General features: G+C 52.4%; 2 protein-coding genes across 2 annotated transcripts; one reads left to right on the top strand and one right to left on the bottom strand.

Moving 5' to 3' along the window:
- Window positions 1–1,331: 1,331 nt before the first annotated feature.
- On the bottom strand, window positions 1,332–11,107 carry LOC119003591 (peptidyl-prolyl cis-trans isomerase E-like). The gene is given in 3 exon segments (XM_037070044.1): window positions 1,332–2,249; window positions 2,252–2,548; window positions 11,089–11,107. Coding segments are annotated over 3 exon segments (966 nt in total). The 3' UTR covers window positions 1,332–1,599.
- Window positions 11,108–17,642: 6,535 nt separating this feature from the next.
- Window positions 17,643–18,299, top strand: BHLHA9 (basic helix-loop-helix family member a9). Its single transcript, XM_037070043.1, has one exon. The coding sequence runs from the start codon at window positions 17,643–17,645 to the stop codon at window positions 18,297–18,299; it is 657 nt and encodes a 218-aa protein (XP_036925938.1).
- Window positions 18,300–19,709: the final 1,410 nt, after the last annotated feature.

Genomic DNA, 19,709 nt, shown 5'->3' with positions numbered 1-19,709 from the left:
CGCCGCTGCTCCCCCACCCAGATAGCACACACCCTTGCATAACTATGTTTTTCCTATATAAACATACCTATGAGAAAGCACATATGGTGGCGATCCCGTAATACGAAGCTGAAAAATGTCTACTGCCTTGTGACGTCACAGCATTGTTCATGGGCTTGTGGTGACGCTACGTAAACAGACCTAGGCACTGCCAGCTGTGTGTACGCAGAGCAGGTGCAGTTACGTACAGTTCATCATACTTGAGGATGATGATAAACAGCTTTGGTACTGGTTTACGTATTTACTGTACTGTACTTTTATTGTTGTTTTAGAGTGTACCCTCTGTATAAAAACTAGTTTGCTATAAAACAGGATGGTGTGTCACCCCAGCAGCGTCACGTACCATGGTCACTGTGCCTCTGATCGCATCGTTGTTTCTTGTGCTTGGCTTCATCTCACATTGTACTGCACGGAGACATGGTGTACAGGCTCGTAGCCGAGGAGCATAGGCATGTGGAAGGTTGCACCACGTGGCACAGGCTTTACCATCTAGGTTTGTGCAAGCACACTCTATGATAGTCACACAGTGAGGAGATTGCCTAACAATGCATTTCTCAGAATATACAAGGTCTGTCCGGAAAAAGCGCAGCCATTGTTAATATAACGAGAATGGTTTGTACGCCATCAATGTAGCCTGGCAGCTGAGGAGAGTGGACTGGGATGTGCATGTGTGAACAATGACAACTTTACTGTTCCAGTCAGTGGGGGCGGTAGATGCTGTTGAGTGAGCCTGTGTACTGTGTGGCTGTCACATTCAAAATGAGCAATTAGAGAAACAAGTCTGCAGCAAATTTTGCGTTAAGCTTAAACATTGCTCTGTGGAAATTATTCGGATGACTCAAAAGGCTGCAGCTATGGGCAACTGGTGATTGGCAGTTTCATCATCAAAACTGCCCACTCATGCATCATGTCTCATACACAATTTTTTGGTGAAACATCAAATCACCCAAGTGACTCAGCCCCCCTACAGGCCAGACTGGCAACTTGTGACTTCTGCCTCTTCCCAAAACTAAAATCACCTTTGAAAGGGAAGAGATATCAGGACTTCAGTGAGATTCAGGAAAATACGATGGAGCACCTGATGGTGGTTGGGAGACCTGTGTGAGGTGCCCAGGTGCCTACTCGAAAGGGGACTGAGACGTCATTGTTCTGGGTACAATGTTGCTTGTATCTTATATTTTCTTCAATAAATGTCTCTATTTTTCACATTACCTGGCTGGGTACCTTCTGGATAGACCTTGTATACTTGTCATTGAGCTACACAGGACTGTAGATATAACATTTTATTTTGGGGGGGGAGGATTTATTATCTCTGACAAAATAAATTATGATTCATTTTACCACAAGAAATGTCCAACAGCCACACCAGTGGGCCCAGGAGAGGTGCTGGCAGCAAAGGCCTAGTAAGGCCACGCCCAGCCATCCACAGCGGGGGACCGGGCACTTGTGCCGGCTCCCAGGTCACAGCCACCTTGGGAAAGAGCCAGAGGAAGCCCAGGCCAGCCTGCAGGGAAGCTGCTCCAAGCTGACCCCCAGAAGGGCCAGGTCACAGACCCCTGCTTAACAAGTGCTGGATCCCCAGGGCGGGGGAATACGGGACCACAGGCGCAGTGCAGGGAAAGCGCCTCTCTCACATACACCCAAGAAGCTGGGGATGATCACCTTTTCCTTCGGCTTCCTATCCTTGCTGCCCTGGGCCTCGATCTTTTGCAGGACGTCCAGGCCTTCCGTGATCTCCCCAAATACCATGTGCTCGCTGTCTAGCTGGTCTGTCTTGTCGCACGTCAGGAAGAACTGGGAACCATTGGTATTGGGGCTGGAGTTGGCCATGGAGCGCAGGCCTGGTCCCGTGTGCTTGAGGATAAAGTTCTCGTCATCAAACTTCTTCCCATAGACGGACTTGCCCTCGGTGCCATTGTGGTTTGTGAAATCGCCGCCCTGGCACATGAACTGGGGGATGATGCGGTGGAAGCTCCCCCTGAAGCCAAAGCCCTTCTCGTGGGTGCACAGGCAACGGAAATTCTCTGCTGTCATGAGAACGACATCTGAACGCAGGAGCCTCCGGATGCGGCAACTGGCTTGTTCCTTGATATCCATGTACAGCTGAGGATTGGACCAGGCCTTTTTTGCAGCAGGCTCTCCCGCCCGCCTTTCCACTCTGGGAGGCTCTGACCCCTCTTCCTCTTTATTTTCTCTCAGAGTCTTCCCGAGAACTTTTTTAACCAGTCATCGTCTGACCAAACTGGTCTGGAAGAGCCTTCCTTAGTCCTCATTGGTTTGGCCAAATTGACGTGAATTGTCCGTCCAAAGAGCTCGGATTCATTCGTGTTGTCAATAGCTGCCGCCGCCTCCTCTATCAACTCAAATTCAACAAAAGCAAATCCTCGGTCCTTTTCTGTTTCGTAATCCAGGGGAATCTGAATGTCTGTGATGCCTCCGAAAGGAATGAAATCAGCATGCAGACCTTTGTCATCCACCTCCTGGATGACACCACCTCCATCCACGTTCGCTGGTGGCCATTTTACTCCCGTGCTCAGATGTCACGGTTTAGATCCACACTACATATTTCATCTCTCTGTCTCTACCATAGAATGGAAGCTCCGTGAGGACAGGGTTTGTTGTCTGTTTTGCCACAGACTACAACAGGGCCCACCCCAACATGGATGTTCCGTAAATACTGATGCGTGAATTTGGGGGGATTCAGACTCCTCCCCCCCCCCCCCNGGGAATCTGAATGTCTGTGATGCCTCCGAAAGGAATGAAATCAGCATGCAGACCTTTGTCATCCACCTCCTGGATGACACCACCTCCATCCACGTTCGCTGGTGGCCATTTTGCTCCCGTGCTCAGATGTCACGGTTTAGATCCTGGAATGAGATCATCTAACCTCTCCCTGTGGCAACACTCTTAGAGTCTATGAAATTCTACCCTGAGTCCTTGTGACGTGGACTCTGTATCTCACGCTAACAAACACAAACACAGTTTCCGGCCCTGCACCCTGGGAGGAAACAAGTGCTAGGTGGCGCACTCTCTTAAATGCTGTCCATATTTGTCTTGGTTCACCTTCCCACTAGCCAATGAGGAGGATTTTATTATCCTAATTTTTATTATCTATTTTATTATTTATTTATCCCAATTTTTATCATCCTAAGTGGGGAAACAGGCTCCAAGAGTTTAAGTGGAATCAGGATTTGAGCCGGAACCTGTGGAGCTCACCCTCCACGGGCGGGTCTCCCTCCGTCCTGATACCCAGGGGTGAGGGTCACACTGCTCCCCTTGTAAGTATCGGGTGGCGGCCGCTGAGGGGAGAAACCTAGTCCCTCCCAGGAGCTGCCACACACCCAGGGGTGAGGTGGGGGCGGGGGTTGTATTTGAGGACAGCCTTCCTCATCCACCAGAGGAGTGGCTGATACTACTGGCTATTGAAAATATTTGAGGGGGTGGGGGTCTGGTTACACCCACCTGGGTGGTCCCTTCCTCCGCTGGCAGGCCCCTGGAGCCAAAGCCCCTTTCCTCACAGAAGGCCCCATGAATCCCTGTGAAGGTGGTGAACTCGCCATGTTCCCGTGGGTCCAGGCCACATGCCTGACTTCCCCTGAGCTGCTAACCGTCTGGGATGCTGTTTCCACATCTATGAAATGGGCATAACGACACTATGGCAAAGGCTGTCCCAAAGCTAAGGGGACTCCTGCCGTGCCTGCAGAGTGTCCATTCCCTTCTCCCCCCTTCGTTGACCCACCCCAAGCAGGTGCCCTATCCAGACCTGGGCTCTGCCAAGTGGGAGGATGATAAGCAGAATGGAAAAATAAATACGTATCTATCCACGAGAAGTAACTGAGGATAACAGACAGAACCTCAACAGGTACCAGGATGCCACAGGATGTCATGGAGAATCAGTAAGCCCCAGCCCTGGCCCTGTGGGACAGAGCGAGAGAGAGCCTCCAGGACCTGGGGTCTGCAAGCCCCGGGCTGGGCCCCTCCCACGAAAGACTTAAGGAACCACTGGCCTCCCTCTCCTCTGGGCCCCACTCCCCCTGCGCCTCCTGACACAGCCTTAGCTCATAAATCTCCTTCACACAGAGGGCGATAAATCAGAAAGTGGTGGGGATCCCCCAGCTCCCTGTGCCCTCCCTCCCCGCGTCTGGGCGGGGACGCCGGAAGCCCCTGGGACAAGGTGGGAGGGACCTCCCAGTCCCCAGCACTGCGGTGTGTTAATTACAGGCCCGGGGCGGGGGCTGAGGGGCCTGATTTATCACTCGGCGGGCTGGAAGTCTGTGGGAGCCTTGGAGGGGTGGGGCGGGGGATGGGGTGGGAGGGCTGGGCTGGAGACCTGAGAGGCTCCCAACTTCTGAGGGTCTTGTTGAAATGGCAACCTTGATAGTAATAAACTGTAATATAATTATATAAATTAAATATAAACATAGTAACCTTAGCTAATGTTAATTGAGCGGGCTAAACACTTCATTGATTCATTCTTAAAATATTTATCAGATGCCTATTCGATGCCAGGAATCTTGCATATATTATCATCTCATTCATTTCCCCAAACAGTCCTTCAAGTTAGTCATAATCGTTCCCATTTTGTGGATGGAGAAATCCCAGCAAGAAGCGATGGACTTGCCCAAGGTCTCCAGGCAAGTGGGTAGTGGATCCGGGACTCATAATCCTGGCTATCTGTCCCTGGAGCTTAATTTTTTTGTATAGCTTCTTCTGCCTCTTTGCTACCACATGCCTGCCTCACTGTCTTCCTGCCCCCCACCCCCATGAGCTGTGTGACCCTGAGCAGAATCCTGCCGAGTCCTCATTTGCAAAAGAGGCCCTCTTCCCTACCACCTCCGGAGGAGTTAGAAGGATCAGACCAAATTAAGCCGAAGCTTATGAAAATGCTTTTTAAACTTGTAGAATGAAGCCAAAATGAGAAGAAGTGTGAAGGAGGCAGTGAGAAAGTCCACCGCATGTGTGACTGGGGAACCAACCACACACGGAAGGAGAGCAACGCGGTGCAACAGGTAAAAGCGACGGACCTTATCCTTCCCCGGTGTCCACGCCTTCCAGACGTCCGACAAGTCCTAGAAAACAAAAAAATGTAAATGCGCTGTGGTGAAAAATCAAAAGCCAAAAACAATGAAAAGTTGTCAAAACAAATCTGGGGGAAAAATTACCTTCAAAGGAGCAATTGTTACGCTGAAGCTGACATCTCATCAGTAGCAATGAAAGTAAGAAGACAGCCTCGCATCCTCCAAGCAACTAGAAAACATAACCGTCAACACGACTCCACCGGGAGAGGCCACGGCGAGAGAGCGTGGCCAGCAGGCTTTCACTAGAGGAGATTCTCAAGAACGGAGTTCAGGCATAACAATACGACCCCAGATGGAATGTCTGAGATGCAGGAGGTGACAAAGAGCAAAGAAATGAGTAAATACATGAGCCAATTTAAATAAACATGGGCTGCACAAAAAAGTTACCTGTAAAGCTCTGTATGGTGAGGTCAGATGCTGTAGCGGATAAATCTCCAAATCTCTGGTTTAAACACGGGTCCTTCTCACTCAGGTGATCATTCGACGTGGTGCTCCTGGTCAGACAGCCTCCCTGGGCAGCTGTCCTCCAGACATGCTGAAGGGTGGGCGCCTTACCCCTTTTGGTTTACCATTAAAAAAATCTGCACCCAAGAATATTTTTGTTATTAATTTTAGAGAGAGACATCATTGTGAGAGAGACACATTGACTGGTTGCCTCTCACATGCACCCCAACAGGGAGCTGAACTGCAACCCTAGTATGTACCCTGACTGGGGATTGAACCTACAACCTTTTGGTGTATGGACAACGCTCCAAGCAACTCAGCAACCCAGCCAGGGCATGGTTCACCATCTTTCAGTCGGGGGAGTCCCATGGTTGTCCTAGGTCTTCCAGCCAGGAGGAAGGGGAAGGAGCACCGAGGCCGCACATGGGAAGTTATTATGGGCTGTCCTGGAAGTGGCACACAGCACGCTGCTCACGTTCCTGGGAGAACTCAACCAACGGCAGGAAAGGCCGGGAAATGGTGTAGCTGCTGTATTCATTATCTGTTGCTGTGTAACAAATGGCCTCAAAACTTATTGGCTTAAAATAACGACATTTGAGCCCTGGCTGGTGTAGCTCAGTGGATTGAGCAGGGGCCTGCAAACCAAAGGGTCAAGGTTTGATTCCCAGTCGAGGAACGTGCCTGGGTTGCAGGCCAGTACCCAGCAGGGCATGCACGAGAAGCAACCATACATTGATATTTCTCTCCCTCTCTTCTTCCCTTCCCTTCTAAAGATAAATAAATAAAATCTTTTAAAAAATCAGTTCCTTCAAAAAATAACATTTATTATTCTAGTTTCTGTGGGTCAGGATTTCAGAAGTGGCTTAACTAGTATGGTTCTGTCCTCCTTTTGTGCATGATGGAGCACGTATGTGACTCCTAGAACTCTCGCAGCCATTCTGCCACCATGAGGAAAGGCACCTTGAGAAATAAACATACACAGACAGCATAAGAAAGAGTCACAAAAGAGTACTTATAATTATAGGGATGATGAAATAAAACAAAGCAATTCTAAGTTACCACAGAGGTATAAAGGGTCAAGGGCACCCAAAGACAATTCTGAAGATGAACAAGGAGGCCAAGGCATTAAACAAGCATTAAACAGAGATGCTTGTAGGTGGCATTATATTATTATCCTTATTATATTATTATTACTATTATAGAGTGGTAGCCTTACAAATAATTGGAGATAGCATAAACTAGTCACCAACTGGAGTTGGAAAAATTGGCACCTGGTTTCCAATACTGAAAATAAAAACCTGATACTGATGAAAGCAATAACTATAATAATAATGGCTACCATTCGCTGACATCTACAAAGTGCTAGAAATTTGCATTTACCTTATTCTATCCTCACACCAACCCTAAAAGGTATTCTCATTTATTATTACAATGTCACAGATGAAAAAATGGAACCTCAGAAGGGCAGAAATGTTTCCTTCAGACCACAAAAGGCTCAGCCTCCTGGTCACTGGTCACTGGTCGCTGGTCCCAGAGCCCGTTTCCCCTCCTCACAGTAGCTGGAGCCTGTCTTGAGAATTCCAGGCTGGGGCAGAGGCTGCCTATTCTGGGAGACAGGGAGCTGGACCCCTCTGTCTACACCAAGTCAGGCCCTAGACGCAGAATTGCTGCTTGGCCCTGACTGACCCAGGGACAAATCTATGGCTGATTAGACTCTGGCTAAAAGCACAGAGCTCTTTGTCATCGCTTAATGAGAAGCTAATCACCAGGTCATTAGTGGGTGCGGGTGATGAGGAGTTTGGTACTGGGTGGGAGGGAGGAGGATGCTTTGGGTTACCCGGGTGATTTACAGCCTCAGAGGCCAGGCTGGCGGGGGAAGGGGCCAAGAGGCAGGAGGAGGAGAGAATTAATATTCACAGAGCATCTTAGAGCAGCCCGGCCCTGGGCTGAAGCATACGGTGCTCTGTTTTATTTAGTCCTTACAACAAACCTCATGAAGCGGCATTATAACATATCCCCAGTTACAGACAAGGAAACTGAGGTTCAGAGAGGTTAGCGAAGCATCTTGCCCAGACTATACAGCTAATAAATAATGGTCTAATTCCAGAGTCCAAATAATTGCACTGCTCTCAGTGCTGTGGCACAGCAGGACTGGGCGCAGGTGAAGGGCTAAGAAACATTCTAGCTTTAGACCAAGAAGGGACAACGGGTCAGGAGGTGCTTGGTTGAGGAATGCTGCTCTGTGGGCTGGGAGCAGGGGCAGGGGAAAGGGCCTTTTGCCTGCAGGAGCTTCGAAGAAAGAACCCCTGGGGTGCTGAGTAAGTCCGCTAGAAAGAGGAGAATAATAACCACCAGCAGCCCTGGCCAGTGTGGCTCTGTTGATTGGAGCATCTTCCTGTAAATTGAAGGGTTGTGGGTTTGATTCCTGGACAGGGCACATGCCTGGGTTGTGGGTTCGGCCCCAGTCAGGGTATGTAAGAGAATCGATGTTTCTTTTCCTCCCACTCTCTCTCTCTCCTCCTCTCTCTAAAATCAATCAGCATGTCCTCAAGTAAGGATAAAAAAATAATAAAATAACTAAATATTGTTGAGTGCCTTCTGTGTTCCAGGCACTGCACCAAGGGCTTTCTGTGTAGGGTGCCACTTAATTCTTACAATTCCATTAGGACACAGTGACCAATCCATCTTACCAATGAGGAAACCGAGGCTCAGATCTGGCCAATGGCAGGGCAGGGGCTGGCTTGGGGTAGAGAGGAGAAACAGGACAGTTGCTGTCCTCTGCTCTGTGTGGCCAGGGCTCTTGGTTGTAAACAACAAAACAAAAAAGACCAAACTTGGGTCATGTAAACGAAAGAGGAAGTTATTGGGCAGCTCTGAGGTCTCTCACGAGATCTATTGGGAAGAAAGGTAGGGGATTAAATTTGGGAAACTTACAGAAATTACAGGAAAGGGGGTTGCTGGACCCACAAAGCAGCCAGTGACCTCCTGTGGATGCTCCCACAGGGCACTGGAGACCACTGGCCTTGGCACTGGTAGGGCAACTGCTCCACATTCAAGTCAAGGACCCAGATTCCTGCCTGTCCCAGCCAGACATCCCTCCCGCCTAGAGCTCCACTAGGGGGCGCCCTCCCCTCCAGATCAGCGGTTGTTCAGACGCTGCCCAGCAGTCAGCAACAATGACAACAAAAAAAAAACCACCACAAGCCCCAGGGGCCCGAGGTCTCCCAGCCCCTCAGGAAAAGGTGACCATTGTGCCGTCAGCTCTCTGCCCCTCCTGAGACTTCTTCCATGTTCACAGTGAACCCTAGTTCAGCACCTGTTTCTAGGGGCCGCTCAGAAATCTCAGGCCTCAGGCTCTGCTACACCTATCCGTTATGCCACGTGCCAGTTCTACCAAAATTTTTGGACTGTAAGAAGCACCAGACCATAAGACGCACCCAGCTTTTAGAGGAAAATAGAAAAAAAATTCGAAGCAAAAAAATGTGGTAAAGTATTTAATAACATAAATAACATAGGCTGCCAACCCCCCACCCCCACCCCAGTGAGCCAGGTAAGCTATGTTTGGACTGTAAGACACAACCCACCCCCCAGATTTGGGGGGAAGTTCGTCTTATAGTCCAAAAATATGGTACTTTCCACACAGGTGATGGCACCAGCCTCCCTCTCCCACAATCCCCCCTCCCACACACACAGCTCTGGCTCCTCCGCTCTCCCCTTGTTACCCAACAGCAACTGGGGTCCCACTGCCCACCTCCACCCTCTAGGTGTAATTCTGGAGGCAGAGGTTTGGTAATAAGGGAAAGGAGTCTTTACTCAAAAGGTACACGTTTTGGAATAACAGCTTTCCACATGCATTAATCACCTAAGCCTATCAATTAAGGCTAAACTCTTTCACACCTGAGTTCTATCATTTCCCATGCTAGTTTTAATTATCTTGTTTCCATAGGGTTAGTGTACAAACTAAAACAACGTAAGATACAAAGCTACAGAATTCTGGGAGAATGGCAGGTTTCTGCCTCAGAGCTTGTCCCCTCTGAAACACACAATGAATACAGCTGCCACCCCCTGCCAGGCCAGCTGCACCTGGAGTTCCTTCCCGTCCAAAACACCGTCCGTTGGGAAACTCGGGCAGCTGCAGCCCCATCGCCCAGGCATCCTGGAGAAAGAGAGCCCCAGAGCCAGCAAGCCTCAGAGACCTCTTTTATTTCGAATCTCCCGGCCCATAACCCCATGCGCTCTGGAGGCATTCAGCTTTTCAGCCAGTCCTTGTCCTAGACTGTTTACCTCCTGCAACCTCCTCCTCTCCAGGGACCTGATCAGATCTCTGTATCAGCCTAGACCCTTACAGTGGCCTCCTAGCTGGAGTTTGTTTTAGAGACATTCTCCACACTGTTCAAAGGAATTCTACTGACAATCCAAATATGACTGTGTCACCCCTCAGCGGAATACCCCTTTGTAGAACCTAGTTACCCACATGACAAAAAACAAGCTTGTGAGCATGATGCCTAGGGATCCCTAGTCCCATCTTCCATCAGTCCCTGGTCTTGCACATCATGGTTTGGCAAAGTCAATTTACTGTATTTTCTTCATCATATAATGAAGGTTTATAATTCCAGGTTTTGGCACATTCTGTTCCCTGAGTCTTCAATGCCTTTCCACCCCTTGTCTCCTTGGCAAACTCCTATTCATCCTCTGAAGTCCAGTTCAGGCATCACCTCCCCTGTAAAACCTTTTCTGACCCCTCAGAGAAGTTCCTACTCCACTCTCTGCACCACTTTCGAACCTTGCGCACGCTCTTGTTTTGTGTTATTGAAAAAGTTCACTAGCTGGCTTCCTTCACTAGGTCACAAGCTCCTTGAGGAGCCATGTCTGTTTTGTTCATCATTATATTTCCAGAACCTAACCCAAGACCTGGCAAATAGTAGGTGCTCAATAGCTGTGTAACTTAATTGACCTGGAAAAGTTTGCTGAGAGCATAGGGGATGATGAAAAAGAAGAATGCTTCAGGAGACTAGAGGTTGGAAAGTGGCAAGAGCCAGTCTTGGCTTCTGAGGGGTGAGAATTTAGGCAGGGAGCTGAAAGGAGGGAGCAAAGGTATGAATTCCAGGGAGTGGGGAAGGATGGTTGGAGAAAGCAGCCCCAACACATTTGTATTTCCAAGGAAGGGGTGAATGGAGAGGGAAAGCGTTAAAACCCAGGGAGGGGGCAATGGATGAACAAGGCCCCCAGAGGGGAAGGGGTGGAAGCAGAGAAGAGGACACGACCCTCAGAGCACAGGCAGGGAGGGATACATGGGGAGGGAGGGAGCAATGAAGACACAAAGGTGGGTGCTGCCCGGACAGGGGTATGATGGAGGGAGTCCCCATCCAGCAGTGAGACAAGGAGAAAGCTAGTTGATCTCTCTCGTTTTTAAAGATCCATGAAGTGAGGAGAGGAGGTCAATGTTTCATGTCTTTCCATCTCTTGCCACATAAGAGTGGAAGATGCTCCGGCAGCCTGTGCACGCATGTCACCAACCCGGGCTCACCTGTCACTGCTCGCCCCATGGGCCACCTTGCTGTTCCTGGATGCCCTCCGGCCTCAGGGCCTTTGCACATGCTGTTCCCTCTGCCTGGAAGCTCCTTCCTGGAGACAGCCACAGTGCCTTGTCTCACGCAAATCCCTACTCCGAGGTCACCTTCCAGGTGGGCTTTCCCTGACCCCACCTCCCTTTACCCCAAATATGTACTTACACTTTCTACCTTTTTTGATATTATTTTTTCCATAGCATGTATCACTTTCTAACGGTACTTATTAGAGTACTTACATTACTTACATAGAATACATTGATACTTCTAGTGATACTTATTTACTACATAGGTTAGTACATATTTTCCTTATTATTTGCTGCCCACACTAGAATGTGGCTTCCACAAGGGCAGGCTTCTGTTTTATTTACAGCTCTACTAGGACATTAGGCAGTCAATACATTTTGGTTGAATAAATGAATGCATTAATAACTGGGCAGAGCCCAAATCTGCTGGTTCCCAATGCCTACGCAGGCACACGGAGTCTGTCTCAGTTGGAACGCGGAGGGTCTCGGCCTACGAGAGAAGGGAGACTGCTGGCCTTCCCGGAGGCCTGCTTTCCGGGAGTGGTTCAGGGCTCAGGACCCCGCGGGCTCGGCTTCTCCGAAAGGTCCCGGTCCCCGGCTTTCTCCCCACGGTGGGAGTTCCGTCTCCCTCGGGGGAGTGACGCCGGAACTTCCAGGGGATGAGCAGGAATTTCTGAAATCCAGGCTGAGCCGAGCGGTAATAGGCACCTTCGCGGCCGCCAGCGGAACCGCCTGGCCCTAAATCACCGCCGGGGCCCCTCCTCCCCGCGCCTGCCTCCTCCGGGGCCCGGGAGAAGCTGCGCCCCCGGGCAGGGGCGGGCTCCTTCCCCCGGGCTCGCGCCCGCGCCGCTGCAGGTGCCGCGGAAATACTTGCCGCGCCGCCGGCCTTTGAAGTGGGCCCGCGCCTGCCCCCACCCCGCGCCCCGCGCGCCCGCGCCGCCGCGGAGCCCGTACCCCGGGTCGCAGCCAGCGATCCAAGGGAATCCCCTCGATTCCCGGAGTCCGTGGGCAGGGGGCCTCCCTCCGGGAGCCCCGGCTATTAGTCAAGAGAGTGCGGCCTCCGAATTTCGAAATCCAGGCCAGTTCAGGGGAAGGGCCTGCTCCCAGCACTGGGCAGCCTGTGCTGTCTGGGCATCTTCTTTGGTTTCACTAACTTTTTTTTTTTTAAACATTAATGTGTGGTTGCCTCTTGAGCACCCCCTACTGGGGACCCGGCCCACAACCCAAGCATGTGCCCTGACTGGGAATCTAAGCAACGACCGAAAAGGTTGCGGGCCAGCACTCACTCCACTGAGCCACACCAGCCAGGGCTGGTTTTACTCACCTCTTAATGTAGTTTTGAGGGTTCATGGTTAGTGGTNGGCAGCCTGTGCTGTCTGGGCATCTTCTTTGGTTTCACTAACTTTTTTTTTTTTAAACATTAATGTGTGGTTGCCTCTTGAGCACCCCCTACTGGGGACCTGGCCCACAACCCAAGCATGTGCCCTGACTGGGAATCTAAGCAATGACCGAAAAGGTTGCGGGCCAGCACTCACTCCACTGAGCCACACCAGCCAGGGCTGGTTTTACTCACCTCTTAATGTAGTTTTGAGGGTTCATGGTTAGTGGTGTGGGGGGGGGTGGGCAGCAGAGAAATCTGAGTTTAAATTTCATTTTTTTCTCCTTAGTGTTTTAATGTTGGTTTTTTTTTTTTGAAGCCCAGAGTTGACGACTGTGGTGGATTTTCCCTCCCTGCAACGCGTGGGTGGGGGTGTTCTCAAGTTAATGCACAAGAAAGAAATTGTGCACAGTCAAAATTATCCTGGAATAAGACTGAAATTGCAGTATGCAAGGCATTATGATATAACCCTGGGCAGTAAGTGGCAGGCAGCGAGCATGAAATAGCTGCTGGAACAGACTCTGGAAGAACGAACGTCTGTTGCATCTTTCCGCGTGCATTCACGCCTCTTTGCTGTTCAGACAGAAGTTTGAACTCAAAATATCTCGGGTGGAGCCTGCGGAGTTTAGGACGCCCCTGCTGAGAACCACAGCTTTGAGACAACCATCAGATTCCCCCCAGGTGCCTGATGGGGGAGGAATTTTAAAGCATTTCTATTTGGCTGCAAGGCTTACTTTCTTCTCTTTTAATATTGAGCTTCAAAGACAAGTTAATGCACATTGGTGGCTGTCAACTCAGGTGAAAGCCTGTAACACTGAGCCTGGTATTTAATAGGTGCTCAATAAATGTTTACTGGACTTGAACATAGAGCTTGCTTGATCAGACCAGTGTGGAATTTCCAGTTTCATGAGTATCTGATTTCCAGAGATGACCCCATTTATTCAACATTCAGCCCATATGTCCTTGACCTCCGTGGTGCCGGGCACGGTGCTAGGGAGGAGCTGGGGATATTGAAGTGACCCAGATGTGGCCTCAGTATGAACGCAAAAGTGCAGTCTGATCTGCTAAGTGCTAAGGTGGAATTAAGAAATGCAGGGAAGCTCTGGTGGGGAGGGGGTGAGAGTCGGGGGTGGAGGGGGCCGAGGACTGGCTTCTCGAAGGAGGAAAGCTTATCAAGCTGTTGTGACCATTACAGACCATTGAACTTAACCCAGAACTCTGACAGGCAAAGAGGCGTGGAGACGCCGCAGCATGGGTACTCAGGGGGCTGACCCTGAATCCTCCCAGGCTACCCGGGGCTCATTGGGTTCCTGCCCACCTGGACACTGGCCTGTCACTTCTGCTCCCTGCCTGGGGGCCCAGCAGCCATCAGCTCAGCTGCAGTGGAGTTTGAATTATCCTAGAAACCACGGGCAGCAAGTCTCAGCCCCGGAGGAGGCAGGCCGTTCAGCTGCTCTGGACCTCTCTGGGCGACTGGCCCGTTCTCTCCACTCTCTCCTGCTTGTCTCTTCATCTGGGGGACCCTCCTTCCCTATCGCCCCACCCCAAGTTTTCTCTATATCAGCCACACTCTTTGTATTTTTCACGTTTGAATGTATCACACTGGATTTTGTTTGAAAGGGCAGACGCCGGTCTGTAATACCTACAGGAGGTCAGTGGGGGCTGAGGGGGCCGGGTGGGGGTGGGGATGCTCTCAGAACGAAACCACAGGTACAGCCCAAGAAGGGTTAAGAGCGAAGAGCAGCCGCACCCCTGGAATTGAATCTCTGGCTCAGCCACAGCTCATCCCCCGGCTCAGGGTGAGTTCCTTAACTCTCTTGGAGTCCAGTTTCCAGTATGCATAATGGGTATTACAATATTAGGGCTTTCGGTATAGGATTGTTGTGAGGCCAAGAAAATGTGTGTTTAAAAAGCACTTAGTACCACGCCTGACCTGTATATGGTAAGCACTCAGCAGAAGTCAGTATCAACATTGCTATTGTTATTATTACTAATTATTACTAGGCAGCATCCTGTGGACTGTGAGTTCTCACTGGAACGAGGCTCAGCTCTGGAAACCGTTTAAACTTGCTTATCATCCAATCGACATGTGCTCCTCAGCTCCTGCACTGCCTGAGGCAGGTGCTCCCCTCTGTGAGGCTGCCCGGATGAGAGGGAAGGGAAGGCCGATCGGGGACAGGTCATCTCCATCCCTCCGTGGGCGTGCTCTGGGCTTGCCCATCGATTTCCCCTGACCGTGCCTCCTGTGGGCTCCCTGGGTGCACTCTGGCTGGGCTTGTCCTGCAGATAACCAGACAAGTCTTTCACATTTTATTTACTTATTTATTTCAGGGAGGGGGAAGGGAGGGAGAAGCAGAGGGAGAGAAACATCTGTGTGAGAGGGAAAAGACATTGATCGCTGCCCTTTGCCTGCGCCCCAACTGGAGACTGAACCTGAGACCCAGGCATGTGCTCTGACCGGGAATTGAACCAACGACCTTTCGCTTTTCAGGAAGAGGCCCAACCAACCGAGCCACACTCGTCGGGGCAGATCAGCATTTCTTAAGGCCCAGTCTTTACTTTGCTCCATGTCACTGAGTCCTCTGTGGCCGGTATCCCTCCCATTTGCAGGTANTCTTTCACATTTTATTTACTTATTTATTTCAGGGAGGGGGAAGGGAGGGAGAAGCAGAGGGAGAGAAACATCTGTGTGAGAGGGAAAAGACATTGATCGCTGCCCTTTGCGTGCGCCCCAACTGGAGACTGAACCCGAGACCCAGGCATGTGCTCTGACCGGGAATTGAACCAACGACCTTTTGCTTTTCAGGAAGAGGCCCAACCAACCGAGCCACACTCGTCGGGGCAGATCAGCATTTCTTAAGGCCCAGTCTTTACTTTGCTCCATGTCACTGAGTCCTCTGTGGCCGGTATCCCTCCCATTTGCAGGTAGAAATCAGAGTTTCGGAGCTTTTCCCAAGATCTGTGTGAAAATGTCAGATATTGAGTGAGTTTGGGCCCAAAGCCCAAGCCCATTACCACTACACTGCTCTATCCCACACTCAGGGCCTGCTTCGTGGGTGGGGGAACTCCCACGCTTAGAAGGGCCACAAGCTCAGTTTAGTGCTCTGCTGTCGCCATCTTCAGACTCTTGATAGTTTTGAACACAGGGCCCCGCATTTCCGTCTTGCACCAGGCCCTGCAAATTATGTTCCTGGTGCTGCCCGCCCTCTTCTGTGGAGAGGGCGTCTTCCTTGCAAAGAAAACAAACTGAGGCGCTGAGCGGGGGCATGGCTGGCACAAGGTCATGCAGCCAGATCAGGCCTCCCTCCTGGCCACTGGTCCAGGAGAATTCTCTGGAAGCTGTTCCGTGTCCACCCATGCCCTAGAAGGGGGAAGTTTTGGGAGGAGTCTCTGGCTGGGGTTGGGGGAGGGTGTTTAAAAAAGCACTTAAAAGACCTTATTTCCTACCTCCCACTCTGAGACTCATCAAGGCTGACATCGTGTTATTTGGAGGGGTGGACACGGATGCTCAGACATCCGGGGCCTGTGCACCGTGTGGCATTCCGGTTGAGGCAGGCACTTCTGTGTGTCTGCATGTGCTTGTGTGCGCGCCTCTGTGTGCACGTCGTGGGGGTGGTGAGAAACGGATCCCAGATTTAGCTGCTTTCATTCACTTTTTAATTCCACAGATAGTTCACATTTGGGGGATACAGCCCCAGAAATACAAATGTCCTTAGGGTGCTTACATCTAGTAGGCAAGGCAGACTATAAAACAGATAATTATCCCCGGCTGATGTGGCTCAGTGGATCTGAGAACCCAAGGGTCGCTGATTTGACTCCCAGTCAGGGCCCATGCCTGGGTTTTGGGCCAGGTCCCCAGTAGAGGGTGTGTGACAGGCAACCACATGCTGATGTTTCTCTCCCTCTGTTTGCCCTTCCCTTCCCCTCTCTCTAAAAGTAAATAAAATCTTTAAGAAAAGAAATAATCACACAAATACAGGTATTTGTTGCCTAGCGCCCAGTTCTTTTTCTCCACAGACTAATTCACAGTTAGCAATGATGGGGTTAATGGTGTACCCTTTGGCAAGGTGGGTGAGAACCTCGTGCCATCCCAGTGGACACCACTGCCGGCCTTGGCACTTTGGAGGCATTTGGGTCATGGCTGGGAATGGGACTGGTCTTGGTGCTCCAAGTCACTCACCCGGCGATGCCTGAGATTCCACTGGTGGGGGGGTCTTTTTCTAGGATTAAGCTTTATTCTTTTCCTGAGACCCTGTTTAAAATTTAAATCCCTGGGAGAAGGGGGTGGCAGGTGGTTTCACTAAGTTCACTAACATGGCAGTGCTGTGTCGTGAGGCAAGGCTGCCCAAGGGCTCTGGACCCCCAAAGATGCCCCTGACAGGTACCACAAGGGGCTCCAGAGGCCACAAAACAATCTTCCCCATCACCCTCTGCTGCTGACTCAGCCCAGCTCTGCCGGCAGAAAGGAGAAGCAGAGGGAGGTAGGGGAGAGTGAGGCCCGCTCACAAACCCAAACCCAACTTCTGCAGCCTCACTCTGCCAGCTGAACAGGCCAGAGACCCCAGGCCCCTCTCACCTGCGAGACCCAGGACCCTGGAACCTTCGGGCCCTGCAGCGTCAGACCCCCTTCCCCCACTGCTCCCGTGGGAACAGTCACGTTTTCCTCAGTGGGAGCTCTGTGGTTGCCCATGGGACTTGACAAAAACTTTCAAGGTCCTTGAAATTTGGCACTGTATTTTGGGGGGCAGGGCAGAGGGGAGGAAGAATGTGGAACCCAGCCACCTCAGAGAGGCCCTTGAGTGAGGCTGGGCAAGTTCTCCCTGGAGCACTGTCCCGGGCGTGGCCTGGCTGCCCTGGTCCCCCCATACAAGAATCTGCATGCTTCCTCCCTTCCTTGCTTTCTTCCTCTTGGTCCCTCCCTCACCAATGTACCTGGAGGCAGGTAATAAAGCAGGAGGAGGGAGATGGATGGATGGGGAGGGCGGAGAGCCACGTGGTGCCATAAGGCTCAGCTAAAGAGGGCTGTCCTGGGAGTGCCCAGCCTACAGGAGCCAGGGCTCAGAAGGGGGACTGTTACCCTTGTCGTGAGCAGCAAGGCCTGGAGAAGGACATGCACCGAGGTGTGCCAGGACCAGGCCTCAGGGGCCCGAAGGGGGCAGAGGGCTCTGCCAAGGACTTGGGGGCCTCCTGCCTGGAGGCCGGGAAGGATTTTGGGGTGCTGAGGGAGAACGGCGTCCCTCGCGGCCTGGGTGAGGCAGAGGAGGTGCCGAGCAGTAGAAAACGCGCGCGACCCGTGCGGTCCAAAGCGCGGCGCGTGGCGGCCAACGTGCGGGAGCGCAAGCGCATCCTGGACTACAACGAGGCTTTCAACGCGCTGCGCCGGGCGCTGCGGCACGACCTCGGCGGCAAGAGGCTTTCCAAGATCGCCACACTGCGCAGGGCCATCCACCGCATCACTTCGCTTTCCCTGGTCCTGCGCGCCAGCCCCCCGCCCCGCTGGCCCTGCGCGCATCTAGAGTGCCACGGCCAGGCGGAGAGTGCCGGGGACGCAGGGGACGCGGGTTCCAGCCGGCCGCCGTCCTCCGGGCTCTTCGCACCGCGCTGTGCTTCATGCCCCCCGCGCACGCCCCTGGGACGGCAAGTGACAGAGGCGCAGGGTTTGGCCCAGGCCTCCCCTGGGAGCTGGCGCCGGTGTCCAGGGGCACCCTTTGCCTGGCCGCTGGGCCACCCACGGGCGGATTCCGAGCCGAGCTACCAGCATTCCTGACCTGCCCACCGAGCGCACTGGCCAGTGCAGGGAGGAGCCAATGGCAGGATAACTACAGGAAGACTGCTAAACAAACAGAAAACCCAACCGGACTCAGCAAAACTGAATGAATGGGCTGGCGCCTCCCCGCCTGTGGGAAGGAGCTCTGAAGCCTAGGACCGCACACCCCACCTCCGCAATCCCAACCTGGAGTGGCAACTCCAGGAGAGGAGCAGGACCCTGCTGGACTCTTTCTTACATTTGGACTTGTTGAACTCTTCTTCGAAAGTGACTTTTGTATTCACATGTCCCTGAGTCCTTTTGTCCCTCGATGCTTTTTAGAAGGGGGGCTTTGGGACAGGGAGACTTGTATACGGGAGTGTGGGTGGCACCACATGTGGTCTGATGGGACAGTGTGGGGTCCCCTGCCCCTGTCTGTGCTGATGCCCCGTCTGTGATCTGGGAGAGGTGACCAGAAGCAGCCAAATAAAAAGGAAGCTGTCATCTCTGTCTGCTGCCAGCACTCCAGGACTGGGCTCAGGGGCCCAGGGGGGCAGGCAGGCCTGAGTGACTGCACGCCTGGGGGCTCACCCTGCAGGCCCAGGCAGGTATGCGGTGGCATTGAGTCAAGACTCCAGGCGTGGCTGAGCGCTCGAGGGGCACTGTGGGAAAGGACCTTACAGGGGAGGGGGAGCAAGGCCTGGGGGACTGAGGATGTGGTCAGCCCCATCTCTGGACCCCTGCACATCTGCCATCAGCAGCCGGCCACAGTGAGGACGGCAGTGAAAACAGTCTGGGCCAGTCTCAGAGGAGGAAGCTGAAGGTAGGGCCGAGGATTGGGGGTCGGTGAGTCCCCCCTGTACCCCGAGTGATGAGATGGAGCTTCCAGTGAACCAGTGCAGCCAGGGCCACTGTGAGGAGGGGTGGCCTCAGAATCTGGGAAAGATTATGGGGAGGAGGTTCAGGGAAGTAGCCCCTTTCTCCCCAGAGATGTCTGGGGAGCTGCTCTCATCCAGGATGAGCGCCCCCGTGCTGGCGTCCGACCTCACTCAGGCTGGCCTGGCTGCTGGTGCAGGTTCCGCTTGCTGGTTGAGGACCTGTGTGTGCCAGGAGGGACAGAGAGCTCTCGGGCCTCCTTGGAGAGTGGGGACCTTGTCAGCTGGGAAGAACAGTTACACAGTGTGGAATGGGGAGCCCCACAGGAGCCGGAGAGGTGCCCTCAGCGCTGAAGGAGAGAGGGTTCCCCAGAAGAGCCGAGGGGAGGCTTTGCCTTCAGGCTGGTGCGCTTGGTATCCTGTCCCCAGCTCACAGACCCCCAATTTCACGTGGCAAGCGGCGGTGGCACAGGTCACAGGAAGGCTTTGACTCGGGGTCCTGAGGGCCATGGGGTCCAGCTGGCAGCGAAGCGTGGGATTCTCGCCACCAAGAGGT

This window comes from Sturnira hondurensis, unplaced genomic scaffold, assembly GCF_014824575.4.
Source record: "Sturnira hondurensis isolate 20B ecotype Veracruz unplaced genomic scaffold, ASM1482457v3 Scaffold0018728, whole genome shotgun sequence".
NCBI classification, from domain to species: domain Eukaryota; kingdom Metazoa; phylum Chordata; class Mammalia; order Chiroptera; family Phyllostomidae; genus Sturnira; species Sturnira hondurensis.
This window is presented reverse-complemented; position numbering and strand designations above follow the sequence as displayed.